This window comes from Apodemus sylvaticus, chromosome 20 (genome assembly GCF_947179515.1).
Source record: "Apodemus sylvaticus chromosome 20, mApoSyl1.1, whole genome shotgun sequence".
In the NCBI taxonomy this organism is placed as follows: domain Eukaryota; kingdom Metazoa; phylum Chordata; class Mammalia; order Rodentia; family Muridae; genus Apodemus; species Apodemus sylvaticus.
The window spans coordinates 39,587,928-39,608,869 of NC_067491.1; the positions used below are offsets into that span (position 1 = coordinate 39,587,928).

The 20,942-nt window shown below is 46.9% G+C and overlaps 1 protein-coding gene across 2 annotated transcripts; it reads left to right on the plus strand.

Moving 5' to 3' along the window:
- Window positions 1–3,726: 3,726 nt before the first annotated feature.
- Window positions 3,727–20,608, plus strand: Nudt4 (nudix hydrolase 4). Of its 2 annotated transcripts, none has more exons than XM_052165044.1 (5): window positions 3,727–4,033; window positions 14,820–14,930; window positions 16,230–16,274; window positions 17,781–17,868; window positions 18,124–20,608. In XM_052165044.1, the coding sequence occupies exons 1-5, from the start codon at window positions 3,938–3,940 to the stop codon at window positions 18,324–18,326; spliced, it is 543 nt and encodes a 180-aa protein (XP_052021004.1). In that variant the 5' UTR covers window positions 3,727–3,937; the 3' UTR covers window positions 18,327–20,608. The 2 variants fall into 2 exon arrangements, with proteins under 2 accessions (XP_052021004.1, XP_052021005.1); XM_052165045.1 differs by having other exon boundaries at window positions 17,784–17,868.
- The last annotated feature ends 334 nt before the right edge of the window (window positions 20,609–20,942 follow it).

A 20,942-nucleotide genomic window follows, 5' to 3' on the forward strand; every position in this document is an offset into this window, starting at 1 on the left:
ATAACTTAGCCATTACTGGTTCTGCAGAGGAAAACCAGTCTGTTTATCTCAACCGTGATCCGAGCGGATAGGATCTAAGCTTTGACCAGTGCCTAAGCTCATTTCAGATGCAGTATAATACTCGTTAAACAATACTAAGCTGGGAGATTTGAGCTCCCTGATTCTCAAGAATGGATGCAAGCACATGAAAACCTGGCTTTGGGGCTAACCTTTATCCTCATCTTAGTCAGATGGGCTTCCTTTTTTGGTTGGGTCTCTCTCAAATAATTACAAGTAAATAAATAAGAATGCATGGGTGTAGAAGGAGTAGGTGATTTATACTATTAAGAGTCTTCACTGGGCAGTGGTGGCACACGCCTTTAATCCTAGCACTTGGGAGGCAGAGGCAGGCGGATTTCTGAGTTTGAGGCCAGCCTGGTCTACAGAGTGAGTTCCAGGACAGCCAGGGCTTCACAGAGAAACCCTGTCTCAAAAAACAAAAATAAAGAATCTTCAGTTTAGCTGCCTGTAGTGGCACATGCTTTTAATCCCAGTATTTAGGAGGCAGAGGTAGGTGGATTTCTGGGAGTTCAAAGCCAACCTGGTCCAATCTAGGACAGCCAGGGCTCTGGTACACAGAGAAACTTTGTCTCGATAAACAATAACAACAAAGTCTTCAGTTTAAATAACTTATTACAATATTGCAAACCCCTCCACCCCATGTTAAACTCCAAGTCTTTCGCAAACATCTCTTCAATCCTCTTTTAGCCTTTGAGTAGGGGAAGAGGGGGGACTTGGAGAGCTCTCTGATAAGAATTTCCCTGCAGTAAAACATAAAATACAAGCCTGTAATGCCAGGGAGACTGAGCCTGAGCCTGAAAGTTCAAGGTCAGCCTGAGCCGCAAGAAAGACTCCTTCTTAGAGCAATAATTATAATCCGGATTGAGCTGGGTGGCAGTAGAGCAACGACTCTGGAGGCAGAGGCAGGCGGATCTCTGAGTCTGAGGTCAATCGAGTCTACAGAGTAAATTCCAGGACAGCCAGAGCTACACAGAGAAACCCTGTCTCGGAAGACAAACAACAAAAGCAAACAAGAAAGTGCTTTGTTGATAACATGTTTCTTCAAATTCTTTTCAACTTCAAAGCACTTTCAGACTCCCAGCCTTGTGCCAGAATGTAGCAAACCAGTCTACCCATTTGAGAGATGAGAACAGCTGTGGCTCAGACGCCCAAACATGTAATCGTTGTAGGAGCAGAAGCCAACATTTGTTTATATTTGTTTATTTTTATTTTTATTTTTTTTGTTTTTTTTCTTCTTTTAACCAAGTTCAGTACCAAGAAGTTGAAAGGTATCTCCTGCTTACATTCACCAAGTCTCTCCTGGGCTTTTTTCCTTCAGCAATTTGATTCCAAACATCTTTGCCTTTCCCTCCCCTTAATTCTAGCCCATGCTTCATCTTCTGGAACCAATAAAGGAGAAAGAGGATGGAGAGATGGCTCAGTGGTTAGGAGCACCTGCTACTCTTGTCACACAGTGGCTGACAATCATCCTTAAATCCAGTTGCAAGGGGATCTGATGTCCTTGTCTGTCCTCCAAGGACTCCAGGCACACAGATGGTGCAAGTATGTATGCAAACATGTAAGCAAAAATTCATACAAATAAATATAAAACAATGAGACGAGTAAATCACCATTCGGGTTCAACCATCTATTTATTGATCACCCACTTCTAGAAGTTTCACTGAAGATTTTGTGCAGTGGGGAAATTGAATCTCTATCCATTTGAAAGGATTACAGTAAAGCCAGGCATGTGGTAATCCAGCACTATATGCCTATAATCCAGCACTAGAAAGACAGGATCCGAAATTATAGGTCAGCCTGAGCTACATGAGACCCTAGCTCAAAACACAGTAAAAAGACCACTTTATCAACAGCATTCTGTTATGTAAAAGCAGCACTTTGTATCAGTCCTACTGGAATTCCTAGGTAAATGTGTTTGTAAATCCTGGACTTCAAGTGGCTTCAGTAAGAACAGCTAGGAAAATGTCTCTGTACAGACTTGATTTCTAATTGTGGTGAAGCTTCATTCCTTAAACCACCTAGTCAACATGAACTCATTCTCCAGCCTTGCGTCTGCTAGGCTCTGGGGTAGAACAGGCACAATAGCCTCGTATCAAGGGAGTGCGGTGGCTCAACTTGTCAGCGAAGGCTCGCAGCCCTCGGCTTGCGGTATAAGCTTCCGGTCCCTTCTACAGCCACATTGGCCTTTCGTTTCTAAGAGCTCCGCTCCCTCCCTCTCTGCCTCCCTGACCTTTGCATAAACTCCAGTTCTCGGCTCCGGAGAGTTCAGCTTTTGTCTTCTCAGCTCCTCCTCCCCTCGTTGCCCTAGATGCCTAGTAACGAAACTTGTCTCTTTCCCCTCTGGTCAAAGATCTCCGGAACCCACTGCTCGCACATCAGTTTAATATTCCGTTCTGTGACTGCTCACGATTTCTCTGTTCTTAGGTTCTTATTCTACTGGAGGGGCAGGGTCTGACCGGTTTTGTAAGATGCCAGTGCCTGGCACACCGGAGGCCTTCCAGGAATGAAAAACAAACAGATGTGGCTGTCTAAACAATTGTGTGGGAAGCGGGGTTCCAGTGGGTTGGTTAGGAGTTTGGGGTTTGAAATAGGGTCTCATGTAGACCAGTCTAGTCTCACCAGTTCAGAATGACCTTGAATTCCTAATCCTTCTCTTCGGGGTTCTCAAGTGCTGGGATTACATACCTGGGATTCCACACCTGATTTGGATTAGGGGTTTTCTTGAATTCCAGTGATGTCAGGTCTCCTACTTTCTATCTTGACCTTTCAATGGCACTGAAATATGGGCAGTTTGTTCTAAGTGCCTAAGACTGTGAGCTTCTAAACAACAAAAATCCCATTGATCTGCTGCTGTGGCCTTACTTAGATTGAGATACACAGAGAATAACAGTCATGAACACTGGAGGGTCAGCCGAGGTGGAGGATGCTACAGCACAGACAGTCCATAGTACACTTCAAAGCTTGAGCTGACTCTTCAAGAGCACATAAAAGCACTCTCATCGAAATAGAGGAAATGGGGGAGAGGGAGAAGGAAGGGGAGAGGAGAGAGAACTCAATGAACTTAACCTCCCTAGCCTTCACTAGCAGCGCTAACCGCGAAGCTTCCGTAGTCATGCAATGGCTCCGGGGACCTCGGTTCCAGGACACAGTACTGGGGTCCGTCCCTAAAGGGACCACTAAAACGGAGAGCGAAGAGGTCTCTGCTCCCTTCCCTTTCCCAGCCTTGTACAAAGCGCCCCACCCACCCTCAACCCCACCCCCTCCAAAGCCTCTGGAGCACTCGCCGGCAGGCAGGGCAGAGCTGGTAGAGCCCCAGACTTAGGCCTCAAGCCCCGCCCCTCGGCTGGCCGAAGCCACACCCCCAGTTCCCCGCCCAGCAACGGTCCTGGCGCGCAGGCGCAATGGCGCGCGCAAAAGAACGCGCGCGCGCGCGCGCTCGCGGGCCCCCAGCTTAAATGCGGGCGAAGGGGGCGGCGCGCAGCCTCGGCGTCTCTGCCCGGTCTGCACCGCCGCTTCCAACTGTCTCCGCGTGGCACGAGCCACGAGCCGCGCTCTTCCCCCGGTGGCGGCGGCGGCGGCGGCGGGTGCAAGCAAGGAGTGGCTGCGAGCGGCGGCGGGCTCCATGGAGAGCGGCGGGCGCCGGAGCAGAGGCGGCGCTTCCACCGCTGCCCTCGGACTGCAGTGACCCGCGTTCCGCCCCGCTTCGCGGCGGCCGCCCGGCCTCGCCGTCCGTGTCCGCGCCGCTGCCGCCGCCGCCGCCCGTCCCACCGGCGCCCGAGCACCGCGACTTCCCTCGGCCAGACTCCCCGGCGGGGTGGCGGCGCCCGGGTCCCCACGGTGGCGGCCGGAGCAGCGGCTGCAGGAGCCCGGCTCTAGGATGAAGTTCAAGCCCAACCAGACGCGGACGTACGACCGCGAGGGCTTCAAGAAGCGGGCGGCCTGCCTGTGCTTCCGCAGCGAGCAGGAGGACGAGGTAAGCGCGGGGACAAAGGCTGGCTGGCGGCCGGGCTCCATCCCGGACCCCCTGCACCTCCCGAGCCTGCGGGTCACCTGCAGCCCCCACGCCCGGAGCTGGAGATCGGTCGCTGGGGTTCGCCAGCTTGCCTTTTAGACCGCCCAGGAGGTCGCAAGCTGTTGGCTTAATTACGTAGATACCTCCTTTTGCAAAGCGGCCTCCGCTTTTAAAGTTTTTCTGACGACCGAAAGATGGCCAACGAGAGATGTAGGATGATGCCAGAAGGGACAAGATAGGCCAGAAACGGGGCAGAGTTGCTCTTTGCAGCCCGGCGATCTCTCGTTCTTCTGGTTTCTCAAGGCTGTTCTGCGGTGTGACTTGACATCTGGGAAGGAGCGGCGGCGTGTAATTTTACCCCCCCCCCCCGGTCCCCGCATTGGATTTATAGGGGCCCTTGGAGTATTCTCTGGGAGAGTCTATTTTGTTTAATTCCAGTTATATTTGTTCGGTTCTAAAATGATTCTGTTTTCATCTTGCCCTCTGGATAGTTCAGTCGCTTGGTAGCTAGGGGAAATCTTTTTGTAGCGCTGCCACGCCTAAAATGAACTGATAGAGGAAAAAGTTAGCGTTCTGAGTTCTGCTTCTATAGCCATGTCCAGGAAAGCACCAGGCGTAAAACTGAGGATGGAATTTAATGGTTTCCTTATTGCTAGCCCCTGAAGTTATGATAAGTCTGACAGCATACACTCAGTAGTTGTTAACAAGGAACCTCATGGTCTTTAAACCGCTTTTGCTTTTTATTTATTTTTTTCAAGGTTGATTTGAAACCTTTTAAGTGTAAAGCCCGAATCCCAAAGGAACTTCCAGAGAAAGGTCTTTGAAGTGGGTGTACTCGGAGAATGAAATATAAGGACTTTTAAAAAGTGCACAAAGGGGGAAAAAAGCTAACAAGTCTTAAATGCAGTCTATCATGGGAGTCTTTGAAGGAGGCGCCGTGCGAGGGCCAGGCAAACTAAATGTAAAAGCATATAATAGCGAATAGTGACCGAGGATCCTGTCTGACCTGTTCACTGCTCTATCGGATTTTTAGCTGAGCATTTACAATGAGTTAGGCGCAGCCGGGGGAGTGTTACATTTAATCCTTTTAGCTCTTGGAAGTAGTACTGGTCGGCCCTGTTTTGTAGGTGAGAAGACAGCTTTGAGCAGAAGTACTTTGTCCAGATGACAGAATTAGGAAGCCATCGTCCCTAGGGATGTAGTTCCTACTCCAGAAAGCTGGCCTCTTGGTAAAGGGACTCTCTGCTCAGTGTCCAATGCTCCACGTTTTGTGAGGTTAAACTTCAAAGCCTTTTAAGTTACCTTTGAAATTGTGCTATAATACACAGTTGGAAATTCAGGCCCCAGTGTCTGTGTGTGTGTGTGTGTGTGAGTGTGTGTGTGAGTGTGTTTGGGGGGGGTGATATCTGTCTGTGTCCCTAGGGGAAGCTGTGCGATAGGAGAAATCAAAATGATCTAAATTGTGGGTCTGGCAAAGCAGTCTTGACAAGAGCTTCATAAATGACCTTAAGCAGGTAGGTGGATTGGAGTGTGTGTGTGTGTGTGTGTGTGTGTGTGTGTGTGTGTGTGTGCTTGGAGGTTGAGCTGGAAACGGTGCTAAAGGAGAGCCTGGGTTCCATCCTGGGCTTCTCTCTTTCTCTCTCTCTCTCTCTCTCTCTCTCTCTCTCTCTCTCTCTCTCTCTCACCCCCCCCCCCCCAGGAAGTTGCTGTAAAATAATTGCTACAGCCTGTTTTCAGAATGTATTTTATACAGCGAGATGAGGAAGACTTGGAGAGTGATAGAGAAAATCCATTATATAAAGCTCTGGCTCTTCGAGCCTGTAGGCTGGGGACCCAGTGAATCAACTTGTTAGGGGATATGCTCCGAGGGAAGACTCTGGAATTCTCCTGAGCACACCACCAACTTTCAGCATCTGGTTTGGCTCTTGAGAAATTTTATTTCTGTGGTTGCGTACAGTTGAGAGAGGCTCTTTCTATTATGTGATGATTTCGGAATAAACTCTTAGCAAAACAGTAAGATGTCTAGGAAAGCTACAGATGTGCTTTCCCTGTCTAAATGCTACTACTAGCCATCCAAGGAATGACAAAAGCTGGTTGTCCCACCCTTCCAGCTAATGGGTAAAAAAATGCTTAATCTATTGGGTTACAGGGTTGTAGGTCCTGGTCAGAACTTTTTTGGTTTTTTTTTTTTTTTTCTGAGACAGGGTTTCTCTGTGTAGCCCTGGCTGTCCTGGAACTCACTCTGTAGACCAGGCTGGCCTTGAACTCAGAAATCCGCCTGCCTCTGCCTCTCAAGTTCTGGGATTACAGGCGTGCACCACCACTGCCCAGCCTGGTTAGAACTTTTAAATGTATGTTTTAAGGACAAGAATAACTTCAAGTAAAAAGAGTTAATTACTATCCTATCCTAAAAGGCTACCGAGAGCTCCCTCCCATTGCTTCGCCTGAGTGCTGGGATTATAGGCGTGAGCCTCGATGCCCACCTAGAACAGGTTTTTCTAAATAGTCATGGTTTTACCTGTGCATGCCGTAAATCCCAGCATGTGGGAGGCAAAGGGGGGGGGGGTCGGATCTCGGTGAGTTCACGGCCAGCCTGGTCTACGGAATGATTAGAACCTGTAAATCAGGGCACAGAAGTAACTTGTCCCAAGGTCACAGAGCAAGCCAGATTTGACTTGAAGTCTACGAAGTCCCGCTTCAGTTTATCTGAGCAGCCTCTCTAGCTAGTTTTTTTCCCCCCTGTGGAGGACCATCACCTTCCGTGTGGCTTTGAGCTTTCAGATAAATATCCAGAGAGTAGCAGGTACACTGCTTCTATAGGCAAAGACGTGTAGTGAGTGGGTAACTAGAAACGGATTCCTTTGAATATATTTGCATATTTATTTGAGTGGTGGGTGTAAAGCTAGTTTGAGCTGGTAAGGAACTGTAGTGGAAGAGTAGTAGAAGGGCGGGGGATAAGGAGGCCCAGTGTGCTTTCCTTTGTGTGCTTCTGTTTTGGAGCCCAGTGTGTTTCAGGTGGAATTGGACTTCAGTAAATGGGAAGGGAGAGACAGAGCCTCCCAAATAGAGGAGGCCGACTGGGAGTGGCGGGGGTGCTATACTCTGCAAGGGCAGCTTGGGATGGCAAAGGAAAAGGAATGATTGTTTTGAAACCCTCAGAACCTTGGGTGGAGAATGTAGCTCAGTGGTGGGGCTTGCCCGCCACACAGTGCCTCCAGGGAAAACGGCACCCCAGATGTAGCCTGCCAGGTAAGGCAGGAAGTACATTTCGATTTTAGATTTCTGAGGGGGATTTGAGAACAAAATGGGACATAGAAGTGACTCAATCCAGGGTTGAATCCCGGTGCAGTAGCAAGAGGCATGAACAAACCAACCTGAGAGCAACACCAATTCTGGCTCGGATCGGTGGCTCTGATGAGGGTCTAACCTCCTCCCGGCTTGCCTGCAGTAGAGCGTTGATATCTTGGGGAAAATCCAAATCCAGTAAAAGTAAGGTATGGTGAAAATGAAGGCTCCTCAAAAGGTAAAAAACTAAAACCAGAGCTGTGAAGAGGTATCAGTCCTGATCAGGAATCCTAGTGCAATAAAGGCTCCCCTGCGGTCCTTTACAGATGGGGTCAGGTGTCATTTAACACCTGGCAGTCACGCGGTCCCTAGGTATTGGCATATTTGACCAAGAGACTTAAGTTATCAACAGATGAGCCGTTCAAATGGAGACCACTTTTAACGTGTTATGTTTTCCCTGGCAGTGGCTTCTGTGTCAGAGCTTGTGTGTGCTAGGCAAGCAGGCCCTCTCCCACCGAGCAGCGCCCCCAGCTCAGGTTCACTGTTTAGAAACATTGTGAGGTCTAATCTGTGACCATGGCTCCCCGAGACCTGAAGGAGGGCAGACCTCTTCAGCCACTAAAGCAGCCAGCTTGTTCTAGGAATAGTCCTTGTCTAGCTAGCGTTTGCCTGGTTGGCAGAGGGGGATTTCGGGCCTGGTGGGCTGTTCTTTCCTTTGGAGTCAGCCAAGGCTTACGTGGAAGATCGGATGCCCGCTTGCCTTTCTGTCAGCTGTGGTGCCTCTTCCGGCTGGAAGAGTTCTGTATGGCTCTGCTTCTTGGCTTGAGAAACACCATCTGTTTACCAGTTAGTATCTTGACTGTGTTGTACACCCAGTAGATCCTATCTGTCTGCTTTGGGGGTGTTAAATAGTACTTTTTGATAGGTTTCTCTGGGGAAAGGCTTCAGTGTTCATGGAGGGAGCTTGGGGTCAGCTGTTTCTGAGGGCAATATAATGTGGTAAATGGCTTCTTTATACACACAGACACACACACACACACACACACACCCTCCCTCCTTCCTCACCTTGCCACACCACACCCCCCAAATCGTGTTGACTTGATTTTTAGATTCTGCACGCGCAGAGGTTATTCAGTCTTAATTTACCCATCGCCTTAGAATTTAAAACAAATTTTAAATGTTTACAATGAAACAGAAGATGAACTCACACCTGGTGAGAACACTCCCTGTGCAAGTACCAGTATCCCAAGGGTCACGTGGAGACAGTGACACTTGCTTACCAGCCCCTCACTTTAAAATTCTTCTAAGGATGGGGAGGGGATGCTCTGGTGGGCAGAGGGCAACTTGTAGACGGTTTTCTTTCCTTCCTTCTGCCATGCGAGTCCATGGAACCAAACTTAGGCGCTCAGGCTTGTCAGCAAACGACCTTACCAGATGAGCCATCTCACTGAGCCAAAACCAGGGCTTTGCTTGTGTCTTGCTTGTTTCTTGCTTGTTGATAGTATCTCCCTGTAGGCCAGGCAGCCTCCGTTTTCTACAGTGCTGCTGCTGCCATTACACTCAGCAGTCACCAAGTCGGGCATGAATCTCTGTTTTAAATTAAAAGGCGGGGGAATGGCTCAGGAGTACTTAGTTAGCAAGTGTAAAACCCAGCCCTGGGGAAGAGTGATTTGTGAAAGACTCTCATTTGTAATTAAAGAAGGGAAGGTAAAGGTGGCTTCCCGAGTAGTTCATATTTGAAGAGTACACTGAATTATATTAACTTTTTTCTGGCTTAACTTTTATTGTTGTGCACGAATGAGGATGCATGCTTTTTATCTGCACTGGGACAAAAAAGGTCATAAGTTCAAGGCCAGCTTGGACCACATAGGGCTCCAGGCTAGTCTGGTCTACACCTTGAGACCTTATCTCAGAAAATGAATTCAAGGATGCACCTGTGGCTCCCTGGTGGAGGGAGCACTGCAGGGAGCATTGCATCAGTGGCTGAGACTACAGCTTGGATTCCCACTGCTACCCTAGTCTCCTGGCTGGGGCTCGAGCTCAGGGTCATGTGATTGTTAGGCAGGAGTTATACTTCAGGGTCACATTGCCTCTATTTTTGATTCAAGATCTCCCTAAGAGCTGGAGAGATGCCTCAGAGGTTAAGAGCACTAGGTATTTTTTCTAGAGGTCCTGAGTTCAATTCCTAGCAAACACATGATGGCTCATAACCATCTATAATGTGATCTGGTGCCCTCTTCTGGCCTGCAGGCTTACATGCACGCAGGATACTATACATAATAAATAAATCTTAAAAACAAGCAAAATCCCCGGGCGGTGATGGCACACACCTGTAATCCCAGCACTCTGGGAGGCAGAGGCGGGCAGATTTCTAAATTCGAAGCCAGCCTGGTCTACAGAGTGAGTTCCAGGACAGCCAGGGCTACACACAGAAACCCTGCCTCGAAAAAAACCAAAAAAAAAAAAAAAAAGCAAAATCAAAAAACAAAACAAGACCCTCACTAAATTGCCCAAGGTGGCCTTGTGCTAGCTCTGTAACTGGGATAGGCCTTGACTCTGTGGCCTGACTCTCTCCAGAATATCTGGGATTGCAGTATGGGCCACCACCTCCCCTCTTCCCTGACTTGAGCTCTTAACTGGAAAAAGATAAGTGAATCTTTCATAAATATGCCTTATTAATTTTTAGTTTGGGAAAACAGCATTCAGTAGGCTCCCCCCCCCCAAATTTAAATCTTTGGTGCCATGTCTGTCCCTGTTACCCAGGGAAGTGAGAAGAAGGTTTGGATCACCTTAAACTGGCATTGCAGACAAGTTGTGAGGCACCATGTAGGCGCTGGGATTTGAACCTCTGGAAGAGCAGTCAGCACTTTCCACCACTGAGCCCTCTGCACAATTATCTTTGCTGTTTCATTTTTTGACATAGGGCTTCACGCAGTCCAAGTTGACTTCAAAACCTTGATCCTGCCTCTGCCTCCTAAGTGCTGGGATCACAGTACTGTGTCACCACACAGTACAGTACTGTGTCACCACACAGGCCTCTGGCTCTTTAATCACCCTTGCCCCTCCTCTAACCTGTGGCTGTGCCCTCATTCCGACTTAATAGGGTATTCAGGGTGAGTAAGACTTTAACTAGTCCTGAGATCTCCGCCATGGTATTTATGTCATCTCTTGACTTAGGGAGGCTGGTAGCTTGCCATAGTTCTCCATACCTGTAAGAGAATGAGAATACTTTGAGGAAAGACCTTCATTGATTTACCCAGTGTTCAGTATTACAGTAAGGGGCAAGCTCGACCAGACCCTCTCCTCGGTGCTCTCCTCAAACTAGCTTTTACTACTGTGACAGGAGATGGATTAGCTCTGCCCCTCCCCCAGGTGGAGGCTTGCATGGGCTTAGTGTGAGTGGTGATCTTGGGTGTGGACTATGCGGATGACCAAGTCACACATTTCACCTCCTGAAGCGCTGTAGATCTTTGTAGTCTGTGGCACTTGGAATGAGCGCCTAGCATACGACTGGCGTTGAGGTACTGGCTTTGGAGTTAGTTTCTTAAATAGCTGTGTGCCACCAGTGGCAGCTGTTTACATGTGTGTCCCTGGTGCCGCATAAACCGGGAAAGGTCAGGAAGCCGCAGGGCTCAGCACAGCCAGGAAGTGGCAGATGAGGGTATCCAGTTGTAGATGAGAGGCAGCTACCGAGATGTCCGGCTTACCTACCCAAGGTGGACACTGACAGACCCTGTCTGCTCTCGAGCTGGGCACTGGGACACACCTGTGATCCCGGCTCTGGAGGCAGAAGCAGGAGGATCTGGAGTTCAAGGTCATCCTTAGCAATGACATACGACGACATAAGGGGTTTGAGGACAGCCAGTTGTACTGGGGGCCCTGTCTCAGCTGACGATGCAGAGAAGAAAAGGTGTGTCTGGGGGTTGGGATGAACAGGAACACTGGGGGCCAATGCTTATCGGCCCAGATGCCTGACACTGATTTGATATTTATTTATTTATTTATTTATTTATTTTATTTATTTATTTTATTTATTTATTTATTTATTTATTTATTTATTTTTAGGGCTCAAACGCACTGAATACCAATGGCTTTGAGACTGAATGAGTGGCTGGCCGTCAGTGTGCACTGTCCTGTCCTGACCCATTATAAAAGCACAAGGAAGGCACTTAGCATGGAATTTGAGTAAACGTTTTATCCAGCCAGTAATACCTGGTGACCTCTTAACTCTGACCAGAACAAGAGGCTAGTAGCTGGGTCAGAGCCAGGGCAGCTGTTTACACTGCAGGGCATATGGGGTGTGCTTTGAAGCCTGCAGCTCATTTGCCAGTCTGGATGAAGGCACCACACCTCTAGTTGGGTAAAGTGCCTCAGTGATCCGTGCTTTTGGGTAACAGAAGGGTTATTGACATGGGATTTGCAACCTCGCTTTCTTTAAGGTCCTTGAATTTGAACATAAAGACTCCTACTCTCCAGAATTCTGAAAGTTAAGTTTTATCCAGCTTTTCAATACTATACTGCACACCAATGAATAGCCTATGTTTAGTGAGCCTTTACAGTTTCTTAAAAATGTATATTTTCTGCTATCCTGTCTTCATTCTCGGAATTAGAAAGCTAGCAGTAGTTGGCACTGAGCTGACTCAACTCCAAAGGCAAGAGAACATGTAGCCCCCAGTGGCCATCAGTGCCTTCCAGGTAGGTGGTTTCCTTGCAGCGAAGACCCTAGCACTAACAGGTCGCTACACTCTCCAGTTGATGGGCTTCAAGTTCAGACTCGGGTCCCCAACACTGTTAGATCTGCAAACGCCTGCTCCTTCATTTGTTATGGTGAGCTTAGGCCCTATCTGCAGATATTAAGCCTTAAATTTATCTAAAGCTCTGTTTGGACATGACGCTAATTGCCCCCAAAGCAGCCACAAGTGCTTCAGCTAATGCCCTGGCAACCCTTCCGTTGGCTCAGTGTTTCCCGGATTGGCACTGCCACTCCATGCTTTTGAAAGGAGTGATGCGGGCAGCACAGGCGTGCTCTGGTAGAGCCAGGATGGCACGGGCAGCTGAGCAGAGGGCCTGTTGACTGACTCACTGTGGTCAACTGAAGCTTTCCGTCTGGAGAAGGTTGAATCCTCAGCAGCCGCAGGCAAAGCTAGACATGGTGACACACAGCGCTGTGGGGTTGACCTAGCCAAAACAGTGAGTCTCAGTCAGGTTCAGTGAGAATTGCAGAGAGCTGTAGAAGGTACAACACTCAAGCATGTAGACACACAGACACGTCAACCTTTCTCAAATAGGAGGGAACCCCTGTGTTTCTGAGCTCTCGAGAGCCAGCAGCTTCTCTAACAGAAGGGAGAAAAATAGAATTGGTACTGTCGTTGCCAAAAAGATACAGTATCCACATTGGGGATTAGTCTCCCCCGCAACCCCCTTGTGGGGGGGGTAGGGATATAGCTTGATGTTAGCGCGCTCGTTTAAGTGTAGGTTGTCACTTTGACTCAACAGATTTCCCTGAGAAGAGGGAACCTCAGTTGAGTTCATTGTAGATCAGGTCGGTCTGAGGCTTTGTCTGGGAGATTGTCTTGACTGAGTGAGGTGGGAGGGCCGGCTCCGCCCGCTGTGGGTGGCACCACCCTTAGGCAGGTGGGTCTGGGCTGTGGAAGGCAGGTGAGCACAGACCAGCAAGTTACACCCCGTGCCTTCCTCCTCTGTCTGTCCTGGCTGCTCTCAATAATGGACTATGACTTGGAAGTATAAACAGTTAAGCCCTTTGCTCCCTCCCCCAAGTTGTTTTTGACCAGTGTTTTGTCACAGCAGCAGGAAGCCGGCTAGGATACCTAGCATGTTCAAGGCCTTGGAGTAGGGCAGTGGTGGCGCACCAGTAATCCCAGCACTCTGGGAGGCAGAAGCAGGTGGATTTCTGAGTTCCAGGCCAGCCTGGTCTACAGAGTGAGCTCCAAGACAGCCAGGGCTACACAGAGAAACCCTGTCTGAAAAAACCAAATCCAAAAAGAAAGGGGTGTGGGTGGGGGTGAGCCACCACTTTCTAGTAATACTGATTGCATGTCAGTTTCTCATTTGAACAATGACTACAATTTTACCTCAGTGCTAGTAAGTAAACTGTTAGCAAGTTGGGTCCTTGTTTGTGGTGAGAGTGGCTGTTTTTTTTTTTTTTGTTGTTGTTGGTGGTGTGTTTTGATTTTTGTTTGGGCCTAATGCTGTTCTTACTCCTTAGTCTATAAGTTTCTCCTGTCAGAGGTGACTATTTGGGCTTTGCCGCTGGCTCACCTGGTCCACTTTCAGTAATTCTGCTGTCACAGCAGCATAAAAGCACCAGACAAAATGCAAAAGTGTCTAACGGTGACTACTTCCTAATAAAATTTTATCTAGAAGCAGGGAAATCTGAATATTACATAATTTAAAGCCACCTGACATCTCCTATAGAATCGCTAGCTTTCAAGACTGTGTTCAGGCGTAGCCTGTACTTCATACCAAGTTCCAGAACAGGCTAGACAGCAAGATCCTATTTCCAAAAATAAAGAGAAAAATGAACCTTTCACCCCCCCCCCCTCTTTTTAGCTCAGGCTGTTCAAAATTAGTGGACTGTAAACTAGTTTGCCCTTGTTCTGGACGTAAATTAACAGCCGTTGATCTGACTGGTGTCACTCAAGGTTAATCACATGGTTTCGGAAGACGCAGGTGCCCCCATCTAGCTATGAGCCTCACACTCTGCTAGTGTCCATTTACACAGCACTAGTCTTCACGAACCCTTAGATCATGGGTGAAGAGGGTGGCCTGCCTGTGGCCGCGTGTCTTTCGTTGGAAGAGAAGATTCTATATAGCTCAAGAGTAACTCCCATGTAGGCCCCGGAAGTGACCTCTAGCGGGTAGAGTGCCGAGTGTGCTGGCACACACCTTCGGCTCCAACCCTGTGGGAAATAGACAGGCAGATCCCAGGCGCATGGTGGCCGTCCATGTGGCCGAAAGGTGAGCTCTGGGTTCAGTGAGACCGCATTGAGAGTGACACTAAAACCCGGTCTCTACCGCCAGGCATGGGGATGATACGCATGGGCCGCTCCCCAGAGTGACTGAGGTGATGGCCATGGTGCATCCTCAGTCACCCACTCAAGGGGGTCCTACATTTGCAGAAGAACTGGAAAGCTGCACTTCTGAAATCTGGTAGTTAATAATCCTAGAGGGCCAGAGTTTCAGGCCAGCCTCATCTACTCGCTGAGTTCCAGGCTAGCCAAAGTTATACAGTGATACCCCGTCTCACGGACCCACACCCCGATATTTATATAGCCTTTATAGTCCCTGGAGGTAGGATGGTTTAGTGGTATGACTCTATCTTGTTGGTGTGTGCCCTTAATAATGTCAGTGAGATTTCAGAGTGGATTAATCCAGATTCCATATCAGCCATGGAGATGTTACGACTTAGCGCTTAAGTCCGTGGTTACTGTGGGTCTTGCAGGTGCTGTTGGTGAGTAGCAGCCGCTACCCAGACCAGTGGATTGTCCCGGGAGGAGGCATGGAGCCGGAGGAGGAGCCCGGCGGTGCTGCTGTGAGGGAAGTGTATGAAGAGGTGAGATGACTGTCTGGGGGGTCACAGGAGGTGCCGCTGGCTTCCCCTGGGTAATCCTGGGCAAATGCCAGTAGCGGGAGCTAGAAGGGTTTTGTTAGCTTCCTCATGTTTATAAGGATATTATATATATTACATGTTGCTAAATCCAAGTTTTCTTTTGTTTTTGTCTATGGTAAGCAGCTAAAATGAATGTGACCCTCCTAAAAATTCATTAACATTCAGTTGTGCTGTTGATCAGTTATTGTTTAATGATCAATGTATAACACGGTGGCCTTGCCTGAGAGCTAGATGATATATCCGTATTGTAGTAAAGAGACATTTTGTACCATAATTTTCAAACTGTCTTAAAATTCAATAAAATGTCACACCCTTATGCACAAAATCATAAGTGGCCTGCTTGCCCCTCCCTGGAGGGTGGAGTTTGGCTTCACTCACAGGTGGAGACCATGTGAGGCAGAAGTGGGTGAGGACGCCTGTGCTCTGCCACTGGGCTTCCGGAGGACATCTCCCAGCTTCCCTCAGGAGGCTGCCATTGCTGTTGCTGCTGTAGTAACGCATGGGGATCAGAACCCTTTGGATAGTGACTAGAGAATTCATTGTAGCTCTTTCCTGGAAGAGGAGAAGGCAGGTTTGTAAGAAGGGGGAGGGTTGGGCTGGAGAGATGGCTCAGCTGTTCCCAGAGGTTCTGAGTTCAATTCCCAGCTACCCACAGAAGCTCCCAACCATCTATAGAGACCCGATGCCCTCTTCTGGCCTGGGGATGAATATGCAGCAGAACACTCATACAGTAAATTTAAAAATTTAAATTGACTAAAAAAGGTAGGGATTCTGTTAGTTCATACAGAAAATTCTTATTCAGTAAGTTCATTTTTATCACCCATATCATTTTATTTAAATGAAAGTCGTCTAATCAATCCAGGCAATCAGGATTTGTGTGTAAATTGAGCCATTATTCTATATATAGGTGGTGAATCTTGGTATGGCCAAGACACTTTTCAGTTAGGCAGTTAGCTTGCTAAGGAAAGCCTGGACTGTTTGGATTCAAAAGTTGAAACAAGCCAGGCAGTGGTGTGACACGCCTTTAATCCCAGCACTTGGGAGGCAAAGGCAGGCGGATTTCTGAGTTCGAGGTCAGCCTGGTCTACAGAGTGAGTTCCAGGATAGCCAGGACTACACAGAGAAACCCTGACTCGAAAAACCAAAAAAAAAAAAAAAAAGTTGAAACAAAACATAGCTTATAAATGAAACATTATTATGAAAGAAGTGTTTTACTTACTGACTTTTCAATTTTTTAAATAGGCTGGAGTCAAAGGAAAATTAGGCAGACTCCTGGGAATATTTGAGGTGAGTTACAAATAGCCCTTAACTTTATTTTACTTATTCATGATTCTTGCCTAACAGCCTGAGCCGCGTTCCTCTAGGACTATGAGCAGGCAGGTCAGCTGTGAGCATTGGGGGAGGCTGGGTGGTTACCACGTCTGTCACAGACTGTCCACCCTCTGGATTCAGTGTGGACCCAGGCATGGGCAGCATCTTCAGCGGTCTGAGATCTGGGGGCAATTGTGGGTTCTGTCCAGTTCAGCATGTGACACTGAACAACACAGTGACTTGAAAGACCAGAAGACACAAAACTCAGGCACAAGGCATCAGTGCTAAAATAAAAACCTCGTCTGTGTTACCTCTTAATAGCTGAAGGCAAGACGAGTTTCTCAGCGAGGGATCGGTGGGAAAAAAGAGGCTGGGTTCTGAAGTCAGTGCATCTCTAGTCAATGTGGTATGTGGCACGCCAGAAATATGGGGACTCACCTTATTGAAATTTAAGAGCTAGCTCAGCCTTTCTTGATAGAACCTAAAGTTTAAGCCTTTAGGAATTGAAATTGGTAAGTCACCAGTTCTTGTGTGGTTAAAGAGGTAGCTCATAAGGAGTACTGGTTGTTGTTATTCCAGAGGACCTGAGTTCGGTTCCCAGAACCCACATTCACAACTGTAATTCCAGTTACAGGGTATCTGACCCTCACTCAGGCATATGCAGGCAATAAAAGAAAAATTAAAAATATAGTTCTTAAAGAAATTACTCAAAATGCCTGTCTGTAGCACTGGTTTTACACAGTTACATAGCACCATCTTCTGGTTAAAGTGAGAAATACAAATTTGTCTGTGATCATGTGTGATATTTTTCTGTGATAATTACACTTTTGTCAGTATGGCCAGTTTGTAAAGAAAAGTCATAACAAAACTTAATTTGTTAAGGAGACAACATACTATTTGACAGGAAATGGCAGCTAGCAAGCTTTTTCCCTTTAGCGTATCACAGCATGTGACACATTTTGCCAATTTTCCCATTGGCAGTGTTGGACGTCCCAGTTCTGATTTTGAGATAATCCCATTGTAATGCAGGCTGCCTCAACTTCTCAATGTTGGGGTTCCTGGGGCGCACCGCCACACCCAGGCTAGCTAGTGTCTTTGGTCCTGACAGGATCTTAGCTCTGACCTCAGCTGGGTTGGAACTTAACTTGCTAGGTCGTCCAGGCTGCCTTGGGACTGGATCCTTCCTGCCTTGGGGTTCAGGGTTGTGATTTCAGCCATAAACTACCAGGTAGCCTACTGTTCTCAATGAAAAGTTGTGTGTGTGTGCACATGCGCGTGCTGCACACATGCAGAGGATAGAAAACAACTCTGGGGAATGATTGTTCTCCACTGTAGCTTCCCAAGACCCAGCTCAGATCATCAGTGCGCTGCATCCTGCTGAGGCCTCTCTGGAGATGCTTGTGCTGCTGTATTAGTCCGGCTCGGGCGTGCTGCTCCGTGTGCTGGAGCTGTGAGTTAAAATGCTTTGCTTTTCTATTCAAGCAGAATCAAGACCGGAAGCACAGGACGTATGTTTATGTTCTGACAGTCACCGAAATATTGGAAGACTGGGAAGACTCTGTGAATATAGGTGAGCTCCTATCCCTTTACATAATTACTGACAAATGACATTTTTGCCATTCCTTAACTGTCCATTCTTTGGTTATTCTTTTGAGAGGGGAGAGTGAACATGTAGCTCTACTTTTTGAATTACCTGTTATTTTTCCCTGCCATATTAAGTCATGTAGGAAGTAGAAAATTCATTGTTTGTGGGGGGAGAAAGGGCATCTTGTATATTATGCCTTTTTAAGCTGACCTTACAGTAACTGCTGCTGTGCTGTTCTAGGAAGGAAGAGAGAGTGGTTCAAAGTGGAAGATGCCATCAGGGTTCTCCAGTGTCACAAGCCTGTCCACGCAGAGTACCTGGAGAGGCTGAAGCTGGGGTGCTCTCCGAGCAATGGGAATTCCACGGCTCCGCCCCTCCCAGATACCAACGCCTTGTTTGTGACTGCTGCACAGCCCTCTGCGGTGCCGTCCAGCATAAGATAGAGAGCTGGGCCCCTCCCCATGTGTCACAGCACACGTCCCAAGGAGGTTTTTTTTACTTTTCTTCTAACACATCTGACTGCTGCTGGCGAACTCTATTTGCTATGCAGGGATTTAAAATAATTTGCATGTATTTCATCTGCTTTCAAGTCTTTTAAAATAAATAACAAAATAGCAAAATATTTTAAGATGCCAAAGTCATGTGGAATTTTTTTAAAGCCTTAATTGTACCCCATTACTTTGGTTTTCATTTTTATAACCTTTTTAAAATTTTCACTTTTGTCCACTTAACATTCTATGGTTTATTTTGACAGATCAACTGGTTGTTGGGTATATTTTTTGCCCTAAGTTTTTTTTTTCCTTACAGTATCATATAGATACCAAATCTTTGTTGGGAATGAATGAAAAATTCTTGGTATTTAAAGAAATATATCTATCCCAAAACTTAAAGAGAGTGGTATTCTCCATTTGTAAGCTGCAGATTTGGGCTGTTTTTGTATGGGCCAGTAGCCTTTGACAAAGCACTTCAGCTTACTATTTCTGAGAATTTGTTCACAGCCAGAATTATGTCACAGTCAGTGTACTAGGACCGTTTCCCCTCTGACACAGGGATTTGATGTGAAAGAGTGCGCCATTTTTTTTAGGGAAAACTGTCAGCACTAGCGTGTGGCTCGGCACGGCTCATCCTGAAATTGTGTTTGTAGAAATCCATCTAACACACGCAGCTGCTACTGTCCTTTCTAGCCCTTTGACATAGATTATATTAGGGGCCACATCTCCCTCAATGGCAAGTGCTCTTTAAATATATTTTCCGTTTCTGATTTAAGACATTGTTTACCACTGGGCTAGACTCTAACCTTGGATGCCAGTCAGTGACTTTTCACACTAATAAAATGGCTGTTCTTAGTGTTCTTAGGCCTAAGACACTGTCTTGAGTGTCAGCAGTAAGTGATGTCAGGTAAGCTGACTGTGCGGGAACTACAACATTCTAGCCGAGAATTATCGCACCTTGTGTTCGTGCTCACTCAAAGTTGGCCACCCCATGAAAAAGGACTAACTTCCTCCGTGAAGTCATGGAGGACGTGAAGTGGGAGGAGAAGAGGAAAAGATCTTTAGCCATTATTAGCCTATTGTAAATACTCAACTGGCAAGCATAAATCAGTAAAGTCATTTGTTCCTTGGCTTGTTAACCTTTAAAGTGTGGTGCCGCTGCTGAAGGGGGCTTTGCCTGTAAAGAAAACAGGCGCCACAGATGCAGAACTAAAAATATTAGGTTCTAAAGCAGAAGACCTCAGCCAGCCGGTAGCATTCATCCGAAATTATGTCTTGTAACCAAGCAGGATAGTCCAGACCTTTTATATTTTACTTTGTACAGAGGTCATGTACTCTGGGTGTTTTAAAAGAAACATTTAAAAGAAACCCACGGATTGACATTTTCTATCTTTTTTGTTTTCTCATGATTCTCTGCAATTTCTTCATGTACTAAACACAACAGAGGAACTGGACTGTTTTGTATAGAATACTGCTAATAAATCCTCGTAAGTGCTTGGGGGGGTTATATGGACATGATACTCTTGAGGTAATAATGCATGAACCTATTTTATAAACTGTGTATTGCCATGTAAAATATGTACAGTATTAATGTCAACCATCTCTTTAAAAGTTAGCCTATAAATATTGTTGTATAATTTCTTTGGTCAGAAACATTTGGACTAAGTCGTGTCACCTGGGTCAGGATTTTCTTCAGTGCCATTTAGCAAACTGTCTTTCCTTAAAGATTCATGGAATGTAACTGATTGCAGCTTTGCTGTTAGATTTCACCTGAGGGTTCCTCATTATTCTTCTGGAATCCAGACTTGCAAGATATAAAGGAAACTGAATCTACTAGAGAGAATGCCTGCCAGGCTGGCCGCCTGCGGAGTGGAGACGGCTGCTTGTGCTTATTTGCGCAGTCGCCGAAGAAAATGGGCAGCTAATTTCTCCAGTTCCATGTGCCTAAGTTTAAAAGAAAAAAGCAAAGTAGCTTGTTAGAAATTGACTTGCAGAAAAGTAGAAAGTGCTGTGTGGTAGTGAAGAAAATGGCATTTTCCCACCACACACAAGCCATCCAGCTTTGTCACACAGTATGAAGCAGCAAAGGTGAAGGAGAGAGATGGCTATGTGGACAAGAATCGCTCTGCATGGTATCATCTGAGATGGTTTCATTCGAACTGTTGTAAGAATCTTGACTTTCTTTTTTACATTTGGAAACATCAAATAAAAATGGAAACAATAATCTGCATGTCTATTTTTAGTATACATGCTTTTCCAGGGGGCTAGAGAAATGGCTTGGGTTAAGGGGGCTTTGTTCTTTGGTTCCAGCACCCATGTAAAGAGACTCAACATCCGTAACTCCAAGGGAATCTCATAGGTTCTGGCCCACGCATGCACACACACACGCATGCATATGCCCTTGCTGTATAGAATCTACTGCCCCCTCAGCTAGGTTCACATCATCCACAGCCATTCAATCTTCTGTGCGTCCATGTGGCATCTACTATTGAAGTCAATGAAGTTTCATGTTAATACCAAAACCAGGAAAATAACTCTTTACATTTCCACTCATTATTAAAGAATTAA